Here is a 20,571-nt window from a genome sequence, read left to right as displayed (position 1 = left end):
CTACCCCTTTCCTCCTCTATATTTTGGTTCTTAGCTTTTACTTCTCACCTTTTTCTGAGATAAAAGCACAGGAGAGAAGTGAGTTGTCGCACGTGTAGCCTATTTTTTGTTCCACTTGTGTCAAACCTGCATCTAGAATTTCTAAAAGGCTTCCACCGTCATCGACAAACGTTCATTTTTATTTTATTGTAGTTATTTAATTAATTATTATTGTTTTATAATAGTAAAAACAATACTAATTAAGAAATCTGGGAATTAGGAAATAATTAGGTATTAGGTAACTTGGCTATAGGAATTTCTGTGGTATATGACTTTTGTTAACGTTTAGTAGATGCACTGAAAGACATTCAAAGTTTTACTGTGGCTTCTAAAATTAAATACAAGACAGTGCTCAGTCTTTGTCAGTCCTTTACTGCTATTGGAGGCTTGCACGGTGTATCTTATAGACCACAGTCACAACCATATAAAATATAAAAACTCCCAGCAGCTGAGCAGCTTATTTCACTCTGATGCTCTGCATTTCACGCTCACTGCAGGCGCACAGATGAATCATGGCATAGACGTTAATTTACGGTGAGCTCATTTGAATAATACATCAGGCTCAAAATGACTATGAGGTATTTATCAAATTGATCAAGTATTCATAAACAAAAATCTGTGGAAAGCGGCTTTTCTTCTTTCAGAGGTCAATTTCCTTCCCAAGCTTTTGTCCTATTATCACAGATAGCATGTGGTGGGTGACGCAGGTCGATTTGGCCTCGGCCCATTCATTTGTGCTTTATTGGTTAGTGATGCTTATAATTAATAACAGCGCCTGACATAAATGCAGAATGAAATGAATTAGAGTCAAGAGAACAAATATGATTACCATATTGGATTTAATTTAATAATCCTCCTTTGAATTCAAGATGACACATACAAACACAACAAATACATTTCAAATCATGATGATAATTTTCATGTATTCTGTCCCATTTTTTATGCTCACTGCTGCAGAGACAAAAGACCAGCTTCATCTTCCGTTGTTTTCAGTGACATTTTGTTGGCATCATTTATATATCATCCTTCCTAATTCATTGTACCTCAAGAGGCAGTTCATAGAGTGACAGAGTGATGCTGAATGATGTAATAAATAATTTTATAGAAATATAAAACTAAACTCTAAGGGACAGACTCTGACTGCTATGACTCTATTTGTTGCACTAACATTGTTTCTAATCAGGTGTCAGTGTCACAAGGTGGAAAGTTAACTCCGCTGTGATGGGAGATTTTCTCCATCGAACCCCTGACTGTTCCCAGTGACCCCAGGCCTCATTTCCTCTTGCCGATGCGTGCCATCAGTTCTGCATTGGCTGCTGCCTTGGTTCTCATGTCCTGGTTCTTGGCCAGGTCTATGAGAACGCTGAGGATGCTGGTGGGAACGTCGAGGGACAGGGCAAATCGTGACCCCTGCTGGGCTCTCTTTGGGACCTGGGACGCTGGGCGTGGGGCTCGTGCTTGTCGGAGTACAGAGCGATACTCTGGCCAAAGCAATGAGTTCAACACACCACCACGGCCTAGGATGTCGACTGCCAGCATGTCCCTCTCTGTGTCTTCACTCAGTTTGGCACTGGCAGGGCTGCTCCTCTGGCTCTGGACACACCAAGGCAGCAGCAGAGCCAGGCATAAACACACATGCATGCCTTTCATGGTCAAACGTCTGTCTGTAAGGAAAGAATAAGAAGAGACAGATGTAAAACCTAAACTTTTCACACTGTTATGTTAGTTTCAACCCTTTTATGTCCTACAACAGCGATGTTTCCCCCTTGCAATATACACATGTAATATACAAGAAGAAAAAAGAAGGCTGACTAGGTGAATTCATATGAAAGCTGCCATTCCTACTGATTCCACCTCTTAAATACTGCACATTTCATTTATAAGGGGGTCAACTGTGATGGTGATCAAAGTGAAGACAAAGTTTGAAGAAGGTTATTATAATAATAATTAAATAATTCTTTATAATGCTAAATAATGCTTTTCTTAGTACGTAAAGACACTTTACAGTAACAAAAAAAAAAAAAAAAAAGATAAAGATAAAGATCACATGAAAGAGCAATACAACAACGGGGTTTTTAATCCTCTTGAAAATCAAGCCATGGTTTGTGCACAGTGGCGTGCAATTCAGCAGAAAAAAAGGTAATTACTACTATATTGCATGCAATTTAATTTCCATCACTAACAGATCATACTAATTTTAAATGTCAGTGATTCTAACTGCTGCATAAATCAGTCACATTCACAAATCAATTCACTGTGCAATACTTGTAGATTGAAAATATTCTGATATCAAAGACAGAAAAGTATGTTGAATCAGTCAGTTAACATATCTTTGATGATCCTGTTGCCACTTGTGCATGCTTTAAGTCTCCTACAGAATAACAGAATCAGTGCCAAAAACTTACTGATACTCCTGTGGACCGACAGAAAGGCACTTTCTTCCCTTGACAGAAAGGCACTTTCTTCCCTGTGTCCTGAGGCAGGGCTGTGACAGTGACTTGTAGTCTGTAGTTCTGTGATATCCTTTGATGTCTTCTGTCTCCCAGCTTTTATTTCAGGTATTGGAAGAACAACCACTCGGATGTTCAGCTTGACTTCTGTTTGTTCATCCCTGACTCTGCCGTCTTCATCCACGTCCCTCTTTGCCGTCACACTGACTCTTCCCCTTCTCTCCCCTCTCTGTTTATCTTTTAAATCTTTACATCCCTCGCCCTCCCCTCATTTCATCTCATTTCCTGTCTGTTCATTGCTATCTGTTTCTTTGTCTAAAAATAACGTGATGGCAATTACAATAGTTTGCCTATTATGAATCAGATGCCTCAGGCTGCGGTACTGCCACAACTGAAACCATAGAACCATTAATCAAAACCAAGTACCAAGAAAGCGTAAAAATATAAATGTATCATGTTGAGTAAAGATTGGAGATACACTTAGTAGAAAACACTTTCCTATCATGAGTTCAAATGCTGTCAGTCATCAGTGCAGACTCAGTGACTGCAGAGTCGCCACAGGGAAAGAACAACAAACACTGTATATCACTACTGACTCATTCAAGAACTTTAAGTCATTAAACTTGATCTACACCAAACCAACAATAAAAAGAAGTAAAAACTACCTGAGGATGGACAAGCAGCTGTACTTAGCTTTATGTGACTACATGTTACAGACTGAGAGCAATGATGAGAAGATAACTACAAAGTTGTTGTACCACCAATAGCCTAACGGGATCCTATCAGATGCCTGAACCATTTGGATCCTGTCAATGGAGGAGCAGTGGCTCTACTCCAAGCTCCTCTTGGATGTTTGAGCTCCTCACCCTGTCCCTGAGGCTGAGCTCATTTAGGCTTTTTTCTATATTCTTTCAGTCACTACCCAAAGCTTGTGACCTTAGATGTACCAGGAAACTACAGAAGAGTTTTGTCTTTATGCTTAGCTCCCTCTTTACCTCAACAGTCATATACAAGGACACAGTTATGTGGCCAAGTTTAGAAGCTCCAAGCTCAAAGTGTTCCCTCAACAATGCAACTACATCCTCAGTCGAGTCCAGCTCTTCCCTGCTGAAAGACCTCCCTCTTCAGCCATGCGCCTCCCTCACTGATGGTGATCACCATTGAATTCTGGGTTTTCCACCACAGAAGGCACCAGTGACCTTCAGGCTACAACTCCATTCTGACTCCATGTCCCCATCCTCTCCTGGGAGGTAGGACCTCCTGGAGCCGGCCCCTGAGAGGGAAGCTCAGAGGCAAGCGAGGTGGCTGGACCTGTTGCAGGGTTTGATGGGGCTTGGGTGGGATGCCAGCACTGCGGTTGGGACATTGGCCGACTGAACCTTAGCCACAGAAACTGGCTAGAGTCAGGGACCTGTAAAAGTTTTGAAAAGCAGTGAATCCTTCTAGGATTGGCTGTCCTGCCAAAATCTTACCTTAATAAGCAAGATGTAAAATCATGCTGCATTGCATTTTAAGGCATCTGCGAAGGTGTTCTTATCCAGCGTTTTGAAATGCATGAGCATTTATATGGTTGCTTATGATGTTCTACTCAGCTAAACACTTCATAAGCCCTCGAACTGGGATGTTGATGGACCCATTTTCTGACTATTCCAGGCAACCATGCAATCACAGGATGATCCACTGTCAGAGAAGCCCCAGAACAAAATCCATGGCTCTGTAGGCCTTCTCACCTCAGCTGCAGTCAGTGTTCATGATGCCAAAAGACAAGGAATAATGCTATTCATAGCAGTGCAAAAATGTAGAAACTGCTGAAAAACATGAATGCACCCCTCATGCTTGCCAAAAGGCTATGGACAGAGGAGCTGAGAGATTTTTTTTGCCATCATGGACCCTGTAATGACAGGGACGCACCGAACGCTGTCCACAATAAACTTCACACTGATAGTCAGAGCATTTGCTGAGACTATGATGACTTGCTTGCACCCAGCGTCTCCTTTTCATTTTTTTGGTTCAACAAAATTGAAAGTTTTAGCATGGCCTGGACAATTTGCATGCCCTAGTGAGATGTTGTGGCAGGAGATGTAATAGGCAGTTCATGGTCGAAAAACCCCTAAATTTTACAGAGTTCAAACAGTTCTGCATGGAAGAACAGGACAAAATTCCACCACAGTAATACAAGAGACTGATGAAATACTATAAGAGGCGTATGGTTGGAGTTACTGCTGCTAAATGTGGTGTAACCAAGTGGCTGATTACACAGGGGCATTGGATGATGAATAATTTTTTCTAAGAATAATTGAATTAAGTAGAAAAAAATGAAATGAAAACTTGATGTTTACTTGGGTTGACTTTTATGTAACATCTGTTTTTGGGAGAGGATCTGAACATTCATTTAAGCTATGCAAAGGCAATAAAATATAGTGGTGGGGCAGCAGGGAATACTTTTTCACAGCATTGTATGATGAAAATATGTTTTTTTTTTCATGTTCTGTATTGTACCTTTCAGGAAGAAGTTTTGGATTTGATAGATGGATTTGACCATATACATTGATGACAGACTTCATATAATAAAGATAGTGTAATAGATAGACAATACAGTATATAAATAACATTTATCAGATCTGCCTGTCAAGGAAGTAGCGCTGGCTGGCAGCACTTTGTCACAAGTGCCTGTGTGTCATAGGTGTGTCCCATATGTCCTATCACCTTCAGCTGTTTGCAGGATTGCATCATGTCTAAGTGCCCCTCCTAAGAACATATTGTATGGGTACACACTTTTTTTTTTTCTTTTAATGCAGAATCCAGAAAGGGAGGAGTGTGTGTGTGTGTGTGTAGGTTAGATAAAGAGAGAGAGAAAGCCCTCTGGAGAAGAACAAAGAGGAAGAGGCTGTCAACCCCAGGAGGAAGAAAGAACAAGACAAGGTCTACCTCGTTTCCCGAGCCCTCCAGTCCAGGCCATCAAAGAGTTATCTTCATCTGACTAATGATAATTATATTACTTGTAGCTATAGCCTGAATCAGATAGCTTGGCCCTCAGGGCCCAAAGGATCAGGAGAGTCTCAATGACCCACAGATAAGAACACAACTGCAGGTCAAACAAACGTCATCCAGCCTTAGATCAGCACCCTCCATATGTGTAGGAAAACAGTGGAGGGGTGGAGAGGGCACTCACTGTTCACTCTGAGTCTCTGCTGGAGGATCAGCCTGAAACAGAGGGGCTTTTCAAGTGGCACAACTGTCACATACAGCATGACGCAGGACAGCATAGGCATGTGAGATGATGTCACATATCATATGATTAAAATGTACATACAACAGGTTCTGGTTTATATACAAGGCTGTGGTGCAGATTTTGGAAATCACTCATACTGTAAGACAGCAGCGGTTCTCAATCTTTTTGGTGTCAAAGACGCCCAAAACTGATCAGGCTGTGGACCCCCATTTGATAAGATGTAGTGACAGGGATCCCATCTGATAAAATTTAGTTTAGTTAAATTAAATATTCCCCCCATTGTTCTGGGGACCTTGTCCAACCCCCTCAAGGACCCCAGCTTGAGAACAGCTACTGTAAAATATGCTGAGCAAAATGTTTCAGAGACCAGTAATCTAATCCTGTCTGATTACTGTGGTCAGTAAGCACTGACTTGGTCCTGGTCCAAAAAGAAACAGGATTCTAAAAGGAAAATTATAATACACATACAATTAAAAAATGTAGTAAATTGTAATAACAAGCAAGTATAGGCTGTAATAGAAGTGAAAATTGATGAGTAGCACATTACTGTGCTAAAATACAAATACCTGCACTTGCCAACAAACATTACTTCAGTGATTAATTATTGACTAAATGTAAATACACTTCAAAACACTAAGATAAGACAAAAAGGATAGGATCCTATTGAGAGAATATAAAATGCAGGTTTATACACTGTGCTTCAGTAATGTCCTCATTTGCCACAGAAGGTACTAGATATTGTGAAAATGTTTGACAATTTTTAGCTCTGGCAAAAGCAGCAGTGGAAATTATTTTTATTCTACAAGTGACGCAGTGTAGTCAGAGGGGCGAGTGAGGTCGATTTCAGCAATCGAGTACAGTGACATTAGCAGTCACTTTTTCTTGGCATGGGGTTTTGCATATTCTCAGAGTCAAGTATGACTTTATTTGTGCCACCATGTGTCAACTTCAAACTCAGCAAAATGCATAACCAACACTTCACTTTCAGGATAAAGGTCAACATCAAGCAACTGGCCATGGAAATTTTTTTGTCATTTTGGTGTAGTACATAAGAAAATTCCTTGTAGATTACCGTTTTTCATAATGCTTTCTCAAAATGGACAAATAAACAATGCAAACCATAGGATGGTGTGATATTACATTGAAAAAGTGAACACTGTATCATGTATGACACACAAATTACATTCTGAATATGAATTATACAGTATCCTTGCAATGTAAATATACTCACATCAGTCCTATGCATAATTTGTATTGCACATTTTCAAGCAATAATGTAATACAACAGTTTCAAATTGCAATGTTCTACATACTACATACCCATGAGACAAACACACTTGACAGATGTTTTACAGTTTTTTATTTTTGTCAGAATGAGAGCTTCTGTTATGTACAATAGAGGACAGAAACAAAATGTTACAGCGATTTATAAATATACTTCTGCTCCACAGAGTGGTTGCATTGATGTGTCCTGATTTAAGTGTAGATGGACTGTTTAATATTCAAAAGCCGCCCCCCCTCTCCCACCTAGAAGTCAGTACCGGGCAATAACAGGTGCCTGTGTAACACACTCCAAGAGGTAATCATTGATAATCATTGCTAATTACAGCGAAACTCAACATTCAGAACGTGCAGACTGACTGCCCCCCCCTCATAACTAACTAACGGTGATTAGTGGGCGGTGAGAGGGAGGGAGGGGCGGGCTTGAGGAGGAAGATGAGGAGCGAACGCGGAACACACATGGAGCAACACAATGATGGATACCCTAGAACCTCAGCCAGTACATGGCACTGCGCATTCTGTTGTAGTCGGGTAGCTGCTCGACGGGGCCTGGAGGAGAGAGGCAGGAGGGACAGGTTAGAGTGAGGACGTGCAACGTGGGGTCACTGATCAACTTGTTGTTACGACAGGACGGGAACCACAGCAGAACTCACCGACACCGGCCACAGCGGGACACTTATCGTAGATGTATTTGGAGCAGACGTCACGTACCATCCTGGGGGTGACAGCCTGAGAGGAGAGAAGGGAAGGAGAGAATGAGCACAAACTCCAGAGTTATGTGCGCTTCCTTCATGTATGCAAGTATGTAAATCTGATGCTGGGGCCACAATATGAGACTTCACATCCTGACTGATTACAAGACGGTGCTACATCACACTTATTTCACTGATTTTTTTTTGTGTGTGTCTCATTTGTAAGCACACTAGTGTTAGACTAGCAAGCAAGGTTTAAGTATTTGACACATTATTAACAGTAAGGCCTCTAATCTCGCAGGAACACGTTCAATCCAATGTGACACCAACCATGACAAGGAAGCTGCACGCCTCATCTCACTGTAAACTTGGCTCTCATTGGCTACAGCCTGTCACAACTCTTAGGTCTAGGCGATATATTGATATTGTCAAAGAAAAGTACATGTCATCTGGGATTTTGGATACTGTGGCATGGCATAAGTGCTGTCTCTGGTTTTTAAGGCAGTAAAGGGATGCAATTTCCTAAAGTTATTAGATTGTTCTAGCTGTGCTATTACTCATTCATCTATCTATCTATCTATCTGCTCTACCTGCCTTGTCATCATATCCACTTTACCATGGATATGATCATTTCTCATAAGTCTCTTGTGTGTAAATACATAAAATCGCAAGCAGTTGTCCCTACAAAATCGTCACAATATCACAAGTATTTCACAAGTATTTGATTTTGTTCATGCAGGTGTTTGGTTGTAAGTGCCAAACTTGTCTGATGTTATCAGAGCAACTCAGAGTGGTCTGCAAGCTGAAGTGAATACTGAATCTTTAACAACCCCCCCGACACTGCAATAAGAAACTGTCGACAATCGGCCTCAACAAAGCCTCTGATGAGAATTTTCCCCCTGATTGTCTGGTGTGCTTCCCAGGAGTGTGCGGGTCTACACTCCAATCAATCACTACACCAGATGATTTCACTGATTGGTGAGCTCCTCCTCTGTGATTGAAAGTATTCATCAGTGAAATCGACTGGTGTAAACTTTGGTTGGAGAGAAAACTTCCATTGTACACAATTCCAGATCCCTGGTGTAACTTGATTTGGCTGGAAGGGTTCAGATGAGAGCTCCAGACTGTCAACTCACATCGATCCGTGCATCCCACTCTGCTAGAGGAATACGACGGCCGTAGTTCAGGATGTGTCTGCCGATGTCGTCACAAATTGGCGTTGTTCCTAAAAAGACATAGAAATAGCTGTGTTGGCTTGTGACTCACGGGAGACTGTATGTGTGTGTGTGTGTGTGTGAATGCATGACAAATCCACCAAGTACCATTAAGCTGTCCCACCAGGCTGGCCTTGAGAGCGTTCTTGCCTCTGGCTACATCACTCTCTGTCACTGTGGTGCACAGGTTCATCCTGGAACAAAGAGGCAGGACATCAGGGTCACAGTTAAATAAAAACACTAATATAGATTAAAGATGCATGACAGAGCAATCAGTGCAATCAGAGTGTTTGTGTTTCTCCTGACCAGGCGTTCTGGGACCAGTGCATCATGTCGTCGATATGGTGCTTGTCGGTCACAAAGTAAATGCCCAGCAGGCCGGTGTCGCTGTAGGAGGAGTGGAAGGCCTGGAAGCTGTGGCACAGGTTCTCCTCCACCGCCAGGCGGGCCAGACGACTGCTCAAATGCTGCAAGGATGCCACACAGGCAAAAATATAAGTGGCATCCTTTCAAACGTTTAAGATAACATTTCCTTAAACTGTTCCTGCAATTCTGATTCACAATAAAATGTGTAATTATATCACACCTGCATCAGGTTACATGTACAAATATTTTTAGTAGTTGTTTAAACTTGCCTGGAAGAGGAGAAAGCAGTTCAGCTCTAGTGTTTAATACAAAAATATCTGCTATACTATTGCGCATTTGTTAAAATTATTTTCTGTGTTCGTTGTATTCTTCTTAGTGGCAAACCCCCCTGATGTGGCTCTTACATATACTCAAACCATAAAACATCTAGAAATTTAGAGATGGAGGATTTACAAAGCCCCAAGACTACTTTACCCAAACAGTATTTTTCAGTAGCTACATGTGTATATCAGGTCTTGTTCCTCCCGACAGGTCCAGAGGCAGGGATGAGGCCCCTGACCCAGGTTTTCAGAGAGAATCATTATATACCCCTCCATAATGACCACTCAAAACACATACAGCCTCGAGTGGGCAAAGCTTAAAGGGGGTAGAACAGGTGGCATAATGTTGTGCCAATACGGTGAATCCATTTTAGTTATCCATGTCTTCTATCTCCTATGCTGAAAAAAGAAAAAAGAAAAAGGAGACACACAATGCCAGTCGAAAGTTGTTATTCCATTTTGCTGACCTTTCCACCGCCATAGGTGATATCATAGCTGCCGATGATAGAGTTGGCCACCATGAGAGGCACAATGTCTGGACTGGCAGCACTGGCGCCCTCCACAGCAATGGCAATGTGCGCCAGAGGCAGACCGTCATCACGCATACGGATCTGAGAACAGCAGAACAGGAACAGAGCGACACAATGACATGTCAACGATCTGGTTACAGAGAGAGTGAAAATGATATATCCCTATCGACGCTGCATGCTCAATCCCAGCCCAGAATCACACCTAATGTGCTGGATGCTTTACTCTGCAATGGGAGTTCGTAAATTTTGAATGAGAGTCTGTTACAGTTGCATTATTCTGTTACAGATCCATTCTACTTCAAAGGAAGGCTGCTTGTGTTGGATTTCCTCTCCTTATGTGTAGATAATGTGTGTAAATAATAGTAATGTTAATTGAAAATCTTTTATCAGTGAAGTTAAAATGTGGAAAAGCTGAAAGGCTAGATATTACTGTCAATAATAGAATTGCAACCAGTCTGTCTTAATATGTAGGTAGGATTTGATCATTAAGGGTATTTGAAGAAAAATTCCAATGTTTTTTTCAGCTGCCAACAGCTTGCATGAAGTATCTTTGAACTTTACCAAGCCATTTACTTTGAGCAGAAAACGGAAAATCTTCTGAGACCGCATTTAGACCACAGAACACTTAAAGTCTTCACTGAAACCCACAAAAGCACTACTACTCCTACTTCCATTAAAACACAGTACTGCAAACACACCAAACATGCCTCACCTCACTGCCTGTGAAACGGCAGGGGGACAACACAGGGACGGCATCACCCTCATACTCAAAAGAAACTCCGCTGAAGTGAGTCTTGGCCAATCCAACCAGCTCCTCGTGGTTCACACCTGACACAACAAACAAAAGACGCTCAATATAGACACAGCATATATCCACAGACCACTAAAACAGTATAGAATACCTTCAATGCACCTACCTCCAGCAGCAGCCAGCACAATGCGAGGAGCCTTGTAGTGGCTGTTGATGTAATCCATCAGATCCTGACGAGTGAGACTCCTACCAGCATCAAACAAAAGTTTACCGTCATCACAGTGGTAATGGTGACGGGATTTAAACAGAAATTCCTTATAATAAATGGAAAATGCAAGAGATGCAAAATAAGAAGTGATTTCTTAGTATTATGTACAATTCTGAGTTGTTTGAGGGTGTAAGGAATGGTTGAATGATTGAACGTCTCAGAATTCTCTCCTACCTGGCATTGCTGGATGGTCCAAGGACGCTGTGTCCCAGCGGGGTGCCCTGGAAGGCTGTGGCATGCAGAAGGTCCAGACAAACATCCTGCAGGTTGCCCTCGACTTCCTCCAGCTCACGCAGTACCACACCCCTTTGCTGCTCAATGTCGGCCTCACTCAGAGAGCTGCTTTGCACCACCTCCGACAGCAGCTCCACAGCTGGGGAAACGCAGAGGGAGACAGATTATTCTCAACCAAGAAGGGATGTGTGTAGTCTGAAAATGTGACAACAGAGAACTTAAAATTTGTTTTTAATATTATCTGTAGAGACAGACTTCAGATTGTTTGAAGTTGATGAAGCTGAGCTGTTGATAGATGCTGACCAAACCAATTTCAAACGATGACAACTCTCAAACACTCAGAGGCCCTTCAGTTTAATACACATGACAAAAGACAACTCAATCCAATACATTACTGTTACTCTTCAAGTAGAAAAAAATTGCCAGAGAAACCTCCTCTGTTTTGTTACAATTGGCCATCAGATCATATTTCACTACATAGATCAAAATCCCTGGAGTACATTTCAACAACAGTATCCATGCCAAGCAATGGACACATCTCCACATTCCCACTCCTCAAAACAAAGCACAAAGCCACAGTGGCAATTAACCGTGTTCCTACCAGAATTACAGACCTATATCACCTTTTTGAGGAAGGCCATTTCATGACATTCCACCAGCCACAGGAATCACACAATCTACCAAACAACTACAAATTCCAGTATTTTCAACTTGGAGCTACACTGAAAGAATAAATCGCACAAAACCATAAATTAAATTGACAAGTATTACTCCTTAAACTGCTGTTCATCAATCATAAAAAACTACTCTCACAGATACTGTCATTTTAAGTAAGAAACATGGCTGCAGTGGGTGACCAGTTATCTCACCTTTAGGTAGATCTTTGGACAGGGTCTTCATGTAGTAAGCAGTGTGCTCTCTGGAGGTATAGGCACTCAGGTGAGCACCCATGGACTCCACCTGCTGCTCCAGGGCTGTCTGGGGGTGTTTTTTGGTGCCCTGGGGAGGGTGGAGTGATGGATTAGAGGAAGAGAGAGGGTACAAAGCTTGCTGAGCTCCCTTCACTTGAACTTAACAGGATCACACGTGCTGCCTCAAATCATCCACTCCCCCAAGCCCAGTATCTCAGACATGAATGACAGAGCCATCACACGCCTTGCACTCACAATAGTGACCGACTCCGATCATCCCCTCAACCCACACTTTACACTACTGCCCTCAGGCCGTAGATACAGGACTCTGAAATGAAGAAGAGCTTGCTTTGGCAGAAGTTTTGTGCCTTCTGCCAGAGCAGCACTAAACAAACTGCCTTATTGACCCAGTACGGACCCAGGTTTATCTTTCTGTGTGTGATACATGTGTATGTGTTGGGACACTGGGAGGGTTGAAGGTTGTCTGTATGTAGATCTGTGTGTTGCAGTATGGTTGTTTTTATGTTTCTGTGTCTGTACAGGCTGTGAATACACATTTCCTGTGGAACAATAAAGACTAGACCTAATTCAGGAAGCCTGATGGTGAGAGAGAGTATATACCTTGAAAGCCATATGCTCCAAGAAGAAGCCTGCTCCATTATTTTTCTCGCTCTCATAGCGACTACCAGCACTGATCCAGAGCCCAACCTAAGACAAAGAGAAGACAAGACAGAAGAGACAAAGCAACATATTAATTTCAAACTAATGTCCATCACTCACCACTCAGTTAAAGTGAAACTCTGACAGTCACAACAGTTTTTCATTCATTAGGCCCGACAGAATCAACTATCCTATGTGAAGACAACATTTTAAAGGGAATCGCGTAATATTATATTCTTACAGTGCATGTGCCATGTCCAGTCTCCTCGGAGGCAACCCTCAAGCCATTGTCCAGAGCAGTAAGGCGGGTCTCAGGGGCTCCCAACAGGCTCTGAGCATAGCTGACCGAGGCCTGTCCACGCCTCAGAGACAGCAAGATGGGCTGGAGGAGGCAGTGACAGAGAGACCACAAGAGTCATTTCAAAATTAACTTTCCTAGAATAACAGATTTTTCTATGCAGATTAAATTCTTGGACAAACCACCTAAGCATGTCATTTTGCCATTGTCCAACAAAATAAAGGTGCAAACTAAATATTTTCAGTTTTTCCTCTCAGAATTTAATTAAATGAGCTCAAATGGCTTTGCACATAATAGGCTCTAGCAAATGATATTGATGCAACCATCCTCATCCTTATCAGTACTGCTAAAAAAGAAACAAAACAAAACAAAAAATAACTAAACTGACAGGTTAAATGTGATTTTGAGGATGACACAGTGGCAGGCATTTCAACTATTAGTGAAAATAAAAAGCCACAATGGCTCAGAATATTGAGGTTCAACATAGCACTATAAAAAAAACACAAAGTGGCTGCCATGTGGAGCTTCCTTATTGTTTCTTTCAAGAAAGTTATGTTATAGTCTGTTAAAACCATTTCATAAAATACTTGTGAAGATATTTCAATGAAACTTGTTGAACATATACTTGGGGCCACTGAACATTTGATTAAATTTTGTGGCCATCCTGATCTTGCATTTCTGACTTAACGATTATCATATTGCTGCCTTGGACTTGACTCCTAAGGGTAAGTTTACAAAATGTCAATTCAGATTTAGATGATGGGGGTTATGTCTTTGAGCTATAACACAAACTGGAACAGTTGTCCACCTATGCTGGAAGTTTATGCTGGAGTAGGGCTAATAAGATGTTTATCAAAAGTTTGAGTGTACTGACATCTACGTTAGTTTTATCACTACATCTAGACAAAACATTTCAAAGGTCGACTTAAAACAGCCGTGTCCTTGCATGTAATTAAACATTTATGATTCGCCGTGGCATTAAGGTTAGGGTTAGGCATAAACTAGTTATGGCTAAGAGAACAGAATAACAGAACAGAATAGAAAGCCTTTACTGCCATTATACAAATACTAGGAAATTAGGGGCGCTACTCCTGATCAACACGATTAATTAATGACAATTAAAGCCAGACAGCAAGCACACATCCAAAAAAAATATGAAACTCAGATAAATATTTTAAACAGAATACATAATGAGTAAGAGTAGAAGTAGAACATGAGCAGGAGACGGCTGTAGAGAATGAATGTAAGTCAATCAGGTCACGACTTTAGGATGGAGATTAGGGTTATGTTTGTATTGTTGATGTCTAAGATTGGGGAAGGACAGTGGAAAAATGAATTTAAGTCAGTTAGGTCATTATATCGCCATCCTGGGAGAAAAACGATCACGTCCGGACACAAAGTCACCCAGCTAGCGTTGCTAAGTGGATTAGCTCCGTTATGAGAGGGCAACCGGGTACAGCTGAGAAACGATACCGTGGATGACCTTGACAACGACAGAGGCGGTGAAGACAGCAACACACTGTTTTGGATATCATGCGTGTAAACAGGATGATATATATCGTGCGACTGTGACAATAATCAGGTCTTCATTGACAGTTGACCTTGCATTCGTTGTTAGCTAGCCAGCTAACGCGAGCAAACCACTTCCTATCCGCACTGTTACACCGGTCGGCTTAGCCACAGCTAGCGGCTAACGGGTTAGCAAAAGACCCTTCTTCGATACACGCTGTCAGTCTTCAGCTAAAACAGGAACAGGTGGGTTTATCTCCCCGGGACATTTTAGGTTAAAAGGTTTACATGGTTACGATAACTTACGCTGCGGGTTTTGGCGAGGGTTCGACCCACGGTACTCCCGACTCGGCACACGGACGCCGCCATTAGTACAAGTCTAGAAGGGAGGAACGCGAGTCGCGCGGGGGTTCTCGTGAGATGCTGCTTTGAAGGACTGCCGGAAAAAAGTAAGTTGTGCGATAAGTATACGTGAATGGCCCAACAACGACCACTCTGGCAGATTATGAGACAAGTTGGCCTTTTCCGATGGCAAGAGACGCCGAGATTGCTGTGATGTTTAAGGACGCTTTCTCCAAGATTTATTGTGGTAAAAGTGAAAAGCGAACTTTTGAGACCTTAAAAATTTGTTCATTCCGTTCCGGAATTTTTTCTTCATTATTTTGCCTGAAGTTGCTTTCATGGCTTGAGTTATACCATCAATAGCATCCACTATAAATGAACATTTGTTTCATGATGTCATTGCGATTGTGGCCTAGAATTTAATCAAATTTAATTTAATAAATTCAGGTTTGCAACAGAAGTGCAGTGTTTGAGTGTTGATTAATTTGATTTGAATTGTGCGTCACGTCAGTAAAATCAACAATCCTCACTGCTGATCATTGTTTTTATAAAATAAAACATAAGTTAAAATCAAGCAACTTTTTTTTTTTTTTTTTACTACATATAAATAGTTTGTAGCTTTTGTGGAAGCAGTCAGTCTCAACTCGCAGCACTTGAACGTCGCATGAATGAGCGACGGTCAGCTGCGACGCCACCACACCCTGGCGTCATCGCTGCCCACTCATGCTGCCCTCATGTGCATAGTAAGTTCCTGATCTTAAAAATACAATTAAGAAAAAAATCATAAAAACATAACTGATCGTTTTGTTAAAGTATTTATTAAACAGAAATTAGAAAAAGAAAAACATCTTGTTATCAGTGCTGACTTTATGATGAGGTAGTCCAACAAATGAGTGTAAAAACTTGTGAGCATGTGAATGGCTTGATCAGTGAGACTGATGACAGGCCTGGTGTTGGGAGCTTTTTTTTAGCCTGGACCTCGGGTGGAGGATTCCTGCAGTGGGCTCCAGGGTCAGTGGGTCCTTGTCTGGTTCGTTTAGACCTCCAGCCTCCAAAGACAAACATGGGGCATGGTATGTCTTTGACCACAGGTTCAATACCTGGGGTTTTTTCCTCCAGCAAAACATGGAGCGGGACTGGGCATTAACAGGTACGTGGAGGGAGTCCTTTATGCTGTTGGACACCTGAAACCTGAAAATTTCAGTAGGGATAGGCACAGGCTGCTCAGGAGGGAGAAAACAAGGGGGCTGAGCATCACTGCTGGGTAGGCTTGGCTGACTTACAGCCTTTTTGGCCCACTTCTTTGGTGGAGGCTTGGTGTTTTCACCTACAGACTGCTTCTCCTTGATAGCACAGTGTTTTGTTGACGGGTGGGGATGCCGAGCAGCAGGGGGGTTAGCGGTTCTTGAAGGATGAAGTGAACGTGGGCGTTTGATTTGAGAGCCATCAACACGCAGGTTTACTCCAACATACTGTGGCACCTTTACTGCTGCCTAGGGACCAGAAAAAAAGAGAGAATTAATTAATAAAACAGAAACAACAACAAAATTAGGGCTGTACATTATATCATGCTGACAACAGGCTGGTGTAAACTATAATCTCCTCTTTACCTGCTTATATATGAGCTGAAAATATCCTGTGTTTGCGCTCCGGTTCGATCTCCAGTCCAGGACGACTCGTAATGTGTCCTCCTGCACAGCGGCACAGAGGTGGGCTGTCACTGGCGTAGAGGGAGCCATGGTGGGACTGGCATTGATCTCTATCAGCCACGGACGCAGGTCATGGCCTAAATGAGCAAAATAGATTAACTACTGATAAATGTCCTTTTTCCATAGAAATTGTACATGAAAGAATATTATCTGTAGTATCAATTTCCATTCAGTTGCCATGTGACACTTACTGAAACAAGGAATAACACTTGAAGAATATGGCTCTTGTGTCCCGGAAATAAAGTAATCTGAGTGCTGACTTTGCTCACTCTACTGTTATTCACAAAGGATTAGAAGCTATCCCATCCTACCTAATATGAAGTCAGCTCCATAGAGCTCAAAGGCGTTTTTGCGTGATTCCACCAGATCCTGTGCAGTCTGCAGTGCGTGGATCACAGCCTTCTTCATCCCTGGGACCACTACAGTTTCCCACTGAGCTGCCTGACCCTGGCTGGACAGAAAGGCCCTGAACTGGTCACACGACCACATGTTGTCTGCTGGGATGCCTTGGTGCCGGTGCTGAGACGGCTGCAGATGCTTCTGGATGGAGTTATTACATAGGTGCACAGAGCTGGTAGGATGGAGAAAGAAAACACCGAGTACTAAGATAAATGAGGGGAAATGGGACATTGGGTACGGAACATTTTTTGTTTTTAATCAATAGACACAGATAACTATATTGAGCCAGATTATTTTCAGGCCAGGCATGAATATACAATATTACTGTAGCAAATCCAACCTTCAGAATCTTTAACATTTTATGAAATGTCACTGTAACCTATGCTATGTCTTTGCTCTTCTCTCACATTTCCCTTTGCCTGGTCTCACCCCTTTCTGCTCTCTTTTCTGTTTTTCATCATCCCTTTCTTAATTTTACAGTCTTACCTGTCCAGTATATTTAGTGAGTAAGGCTGCGTGGAGAAGCGCAGGTAGCACTTCCTGTAGAACCAGACAGTAAGTGGGTTCCAGTCAGTGACGAGGAACCACTGGCGCACATCAAACTTGGTGCCATGGACCAGCAGGGGGCGCTCCAGGTACTTCTGCACCACCCACTTGCTGTCCCTGATCAGGGCTGAGTCACTGTCTACCATCTTGAGGATCTCATCCAGACGCTTGGCACACATAATACCTAGAAAGCGTTGGAGACACGTTGGTCGAGGCTTTGGCAGATGCTACATGAACTGTACGGTGATGTCCGACCTTTCTCACCTCTGCCCCTGGACATGGCTCCAGGTTTGATGATCCACATGTTGTGTATGCCATCTGTGTCCAGCTGTGGACTGACTTCTCGCATCCTCTGCAGCATGTCCTGGCAGCGGTCCACAAAACAAACACTGTCATCAATCGCTGCGCCATCGCTGAGTGAGGCATGAAAGAGAAGGAGGGACTCTGTAGTGACTCTTTAGACTTGATGGTGAAACACTGATTAGTGCTCTCTCGCTCACACACACATACACCCAGCGCACTCACTGAACAACGAGGTAGTAATTGTTGAGAAATTCAGCCCACTGCTCCTTCGTTAGTGTTTGTGTTGTCTCCAGGCTCATGTCTATGTCACTGTGCACCAGACTATCCAGGAACTCCTGACACACTTCCAGTGCAATATCGATCATTTTGGAGGGCACCAATGGTAAATCTCGCTGTTTGCGTTGTCTCCTCTGATCTAAGGGCAGAAAAATAAAAAGGTAGCACTTTCTACCCAGCTGTAGTGAGTAAGTAAACAGTTCATTAATCAAGAGCTGGTTTGACACCAGAAAGTCTCACTTTGATTACCTTGATTCTTGCCACTGCTGTGTCCCTCTCCCTTAACACTCCTCCTGTCCACAATGCATTGCAAAAGGCTGGTGCAGGCCGTCCTCCTGTAGTCCTCTAGAGAATTAGATAAATAGACAGGATGACAGACATGCGGCATCAGATGTTAACACTGTAAGTTTTCTAAATGAGTGAAAGCAATAGAAAAAAGATAATAATAGAAAAAAGATATGCAAAAAATGGTCCAACATGATGGACAATGAAGTGATGCCTGACCAATGAAAGTATGCTTCTCATCCTCTGCTCCTAGCCTGTAGCAGCGTGGGAAAAACGTGTCTGGGTCAGCTGAATCGAACCAGTGCAGGTTCCTCAGGTTCACACACAAACCCACCTGGGAGGCAGATTGAAAAGAGGTACAGATCGTGGATGCGACCAATGAAGAAACACTTTATGCCATCAGAAATTATAACAGTGTAATCGTACCTTGGTGGTGAAGCTGCCCGCTTTTACGAAATGGTTGGAAATCTGTTCTTTTTGTAAGGTGCGCGTCTCAACGGTCTCTCTACGATTTGTCCAGTAGAAGTAAACCATTTCATTACGTATCAGGCGGGACTGAGGAGTGAAAGAAAAGGTAACAAATGAACAAGCTGAAGCTGTGGACCAAAGAAGCAATACAACACCGAGCACACTGCACGCAGAGACCCACAGTCTCAGAGGTGGACTTTACCATGAAGTTATACAGTCCATCCAAATCGTGCTCTTTTTCGTCACCATCTGGGTTGTCTGAGGAGAGTTCAGTGGTGTTATAGAAAGGAGAGGCTAAACATATCAGATATTAATGTGCGATATACCCGGAAACATGAGTTTAAAAATCACTCTTTCACCCAGCTCACGGTCTTCATCATCACTGTCGTCAGCATCATTATTGTCGCCTCCTTCGCCATTCTCATCACTGCGACGCCGATGTACACGCTTGTTGGGATGTGGCACATGTTGCTCAACCCAGCCTCTGGCCCTCAGTGCTGCCCTGACTACAGGGTAGGGGCCCTGGACAGAAAAAATCTTGTGCATCTGAGAGGACAGAGAGGAAGAGACAGAGGAAACAACACAGAAAATGACTTTGTGGGACAATCCAACATTTTTTGAACATGTACATGTTGGATGTGCCCAGTTATGTTCTTAAAGAATTTGACTTCGAGTTGGAAACGATTTTTGTACCTTTAATAAGTCATCACAACCAAGAGGAAAGATAGTATTTGTTTTTTTTTAATCCAAAATCCTTTTTCAGCCTTAAAGTACTTAGATTACAAGGACTTTGCAAAGTCTTTAAATTTAATTCTTAATTTAATACTATATTAATTTCTATGAGTGCTCGTGTTTAGATCAGTCCTAGTGACAAAATTTTGAGGTGAAAAACGTTAAATTAAAAAATCTCTGTTTAAATACAGAAAGGATGACAGTATTTATCAGGAGGTGCCACACATCTTTCTATCGTCTTTAATTCCTTAGATAACATGGACAGAGACAGAGGTATTAGGCTAAAGACCTCACCTTCACAGCTTTGTCCACCATGGCCTTAGCGGTCTTCAATCTCTCTGGGTTAAGAGTGGGCCGGTTAAGAAAGCTGCGGTGCACTTTACCCTCAGGAGGTATAGCTGACACAAATGCACACACATGCACACACATATACACACACACACACACACACACACACACACATTTGTAAATACAAATATATTGGTAAAACTACACTGTCAGTGGCCTTTGTAAGATTCGTCAGAAATCATACAGTTCATGCTGGTACGAGGATTCAGATCAGGACCAGGAGTCAAGAAAAAAATACAAGTGATTATATATACAGAGGGCAGGGGATTACTGTGTGCTGCTTAAGGTGTTAATATTAGTGCAAGTGTGCAAGTGTTAGCATACCTTTCTCTGTGGCTTGGTTGCTCCGCTGGCCGACAGCTGCGACCTCCTGATCCATAGGAGGACCTCCCATCTCTGTAATAGTCA

At 42.4% G+C, this 20,571-nt stretch overlaps 3 protein-coding genes and 1 non-coding gene across 4 annotated transcripts; all 4 read right to left on the bottom strand.

Annotated features, from left to right (window-relative positions):
• Window positions 1–901: 901 nt before the first annotated feature.
• LOC115359373 (urocortin-3-like) lies at window positions 902–2,693 on the bottom strand. The gene is made up of 2 exons (XM_030051810.1): window positions 2,445–2,693; window positions 902–1,703 (listed from the first exon to the last, which is right to left on the bottom strand). Exon 2 carries the CDS (start codon window positions 1,687–1,689, stop codon window positions 1,312–1,314), a length of 378 nt encoding a protein of 125 aa, XP_029907670.1. The 5' UTR covers window positions 1,690–1,703; window positions 2,445–2,693; the 3' UTR covers window positions 902–1,311.
• A 4,371-nt stretch (window positions 2,694–7,064) lies between these two features.
• Window positions 7,065–15,210, bottom strand: uqcrc1 (ubiquinol-cytochrome c reductase core protein 1). Its single transcript, XM_030051801.1, has 13 exons — window positions 15,062–15,210; window positions 13,190–13,330; window positions 12,910–12,996; window positions 12,247–12,376; window positions 11,318–11,516; window positions 11,042–11,121; window positions 10,837–10,952; window positions 10,062–10,205; window positions 9,215–9,375; window positions 9,017–9,102; window positions 8,831–8,919; window positions 7,656–7,731; window positions 7,065–7,551 (listed from the first exon to the last, which is right to left on the bottom strand). The coding sequence occupies exons 1-13, from the start codon at window positions 15,122–15,124 to the stop codon at window positions 7,487–7,489; spliced, it is 1,437 nt and encodes a 478-aa protein (XP_029907661.1). The 5' UTR covers window positions 15,125–15,210; the 3' UTR covers window positions 7,065–7,486.
• On the bottom strand, window positions 9,788–9,908 carry LOC115359987 (small nucleolar RNA SNORA26). Its single transcript, XR_003928300.1, has one exon. It is a non-coding gene; the product is annotated as a small nucleolar RNA SNORA26 (small nucleolar RNA).
• On the bottom strand, window positions 15,135–20,557 carry LOC115359813 (tubulin monoglycylase TTLL3-like). The gene is made up of 14 exons (XM_030052457.1): window positions 20,488–20,557; window positions 20,110–20,213; window positions 19,443–19,629; window positions 19,286–19,332; window positions 19,042–19,170; window positions 18,835–18,949; window positions 18,592–18,675; window positions 18,277–18,469; window positions 18,016–18,164; window positions 17,692–17,935; window positions 17,118–17,377; window positions 16,708–16,883; window positions 16,381–16,590; window positions 15,135–15,191 (listed from the first exon to the last, which is right to left on the bottom strand). Exons 1-14 carry the CDS (start codon window positions 20,555–20,557, stop codon window positions 15,135–15,137), a joined length of 2,025 nt encoding a protein of 674 aa, XP_029908317.1.
• Between the last annotated feature and the right edge of the window lie 14 nt (window positions 20,558–20,571).

The sequence above is a fragment of the Myripristis murdjan genome, chromosome 5 (assembly GCF_902150065.1).
Source record: "Myripristis murdjan chromosome 5, fMyrMur1.1, whole genome shotgun sequence".
Taxonomy (NCBI): Eukaryota; Metazoa; Chordata; class Actinopteri; order Holocentriformes; family Holocentridae; genus Myripristis; species Myripristis murdjan.
Note: the sequence above shows the minus strand (reverse complement) of the source record. Positions and strands in the feature narration are given on the sequence as shown.

Coding starts and splice junctions, on each gene's coding strand:
- LOC115359813 (XM_030052457.1), bottom strand. CDS start 20,557: ATGGGAGGTCCTCCTATGGATCAGGAGGTCGCAGCTGTCGGCCAGCGG. Junction 20,214..20,487: donor CAACCAAGCCACAGAGAAAG/GTATGCTAACAC, acceptor CATTTGTGTCAG/CTATACCTCCTGAGGGTAAA. Junction 15,192..16,380: donor AGAAGTGGGCCAAAAAGGCT/GTAAGTCAGCCA, acceptor TTTTTCCGGCAG/TCCTTCAAAGCAGCATCTCA.
- LOC115359373 (XM_030051810.1), bottom strand. CDS start 1,689: ATGAAAGGCATGCATGTGTGTTTATGCCTGGCTCTGCTGCTGCCTTGG.
- uqcrc1 (XM_030051801.1), bottom strand. CDS start 15,124: ATGGCGGCGTCCGTGTGCCGAGTCGGGAGTACCGTGGGTCGAACCCTC. Junction 13,331..15,061: donor CCCTCGCCAAAACCCGCAGC/GTAAGTTATCGT, acceptor TGCCTCCTCCAG/CCCATCTTGCTGTCTCTGAG. Junction 11,517..12,246: donor GTCCAAAGATCTACCTAAAG/GTGAGATAACTG, acceptor GCGTTTCCCCAG/CTGTGGAGCTGCTGTCGGAG.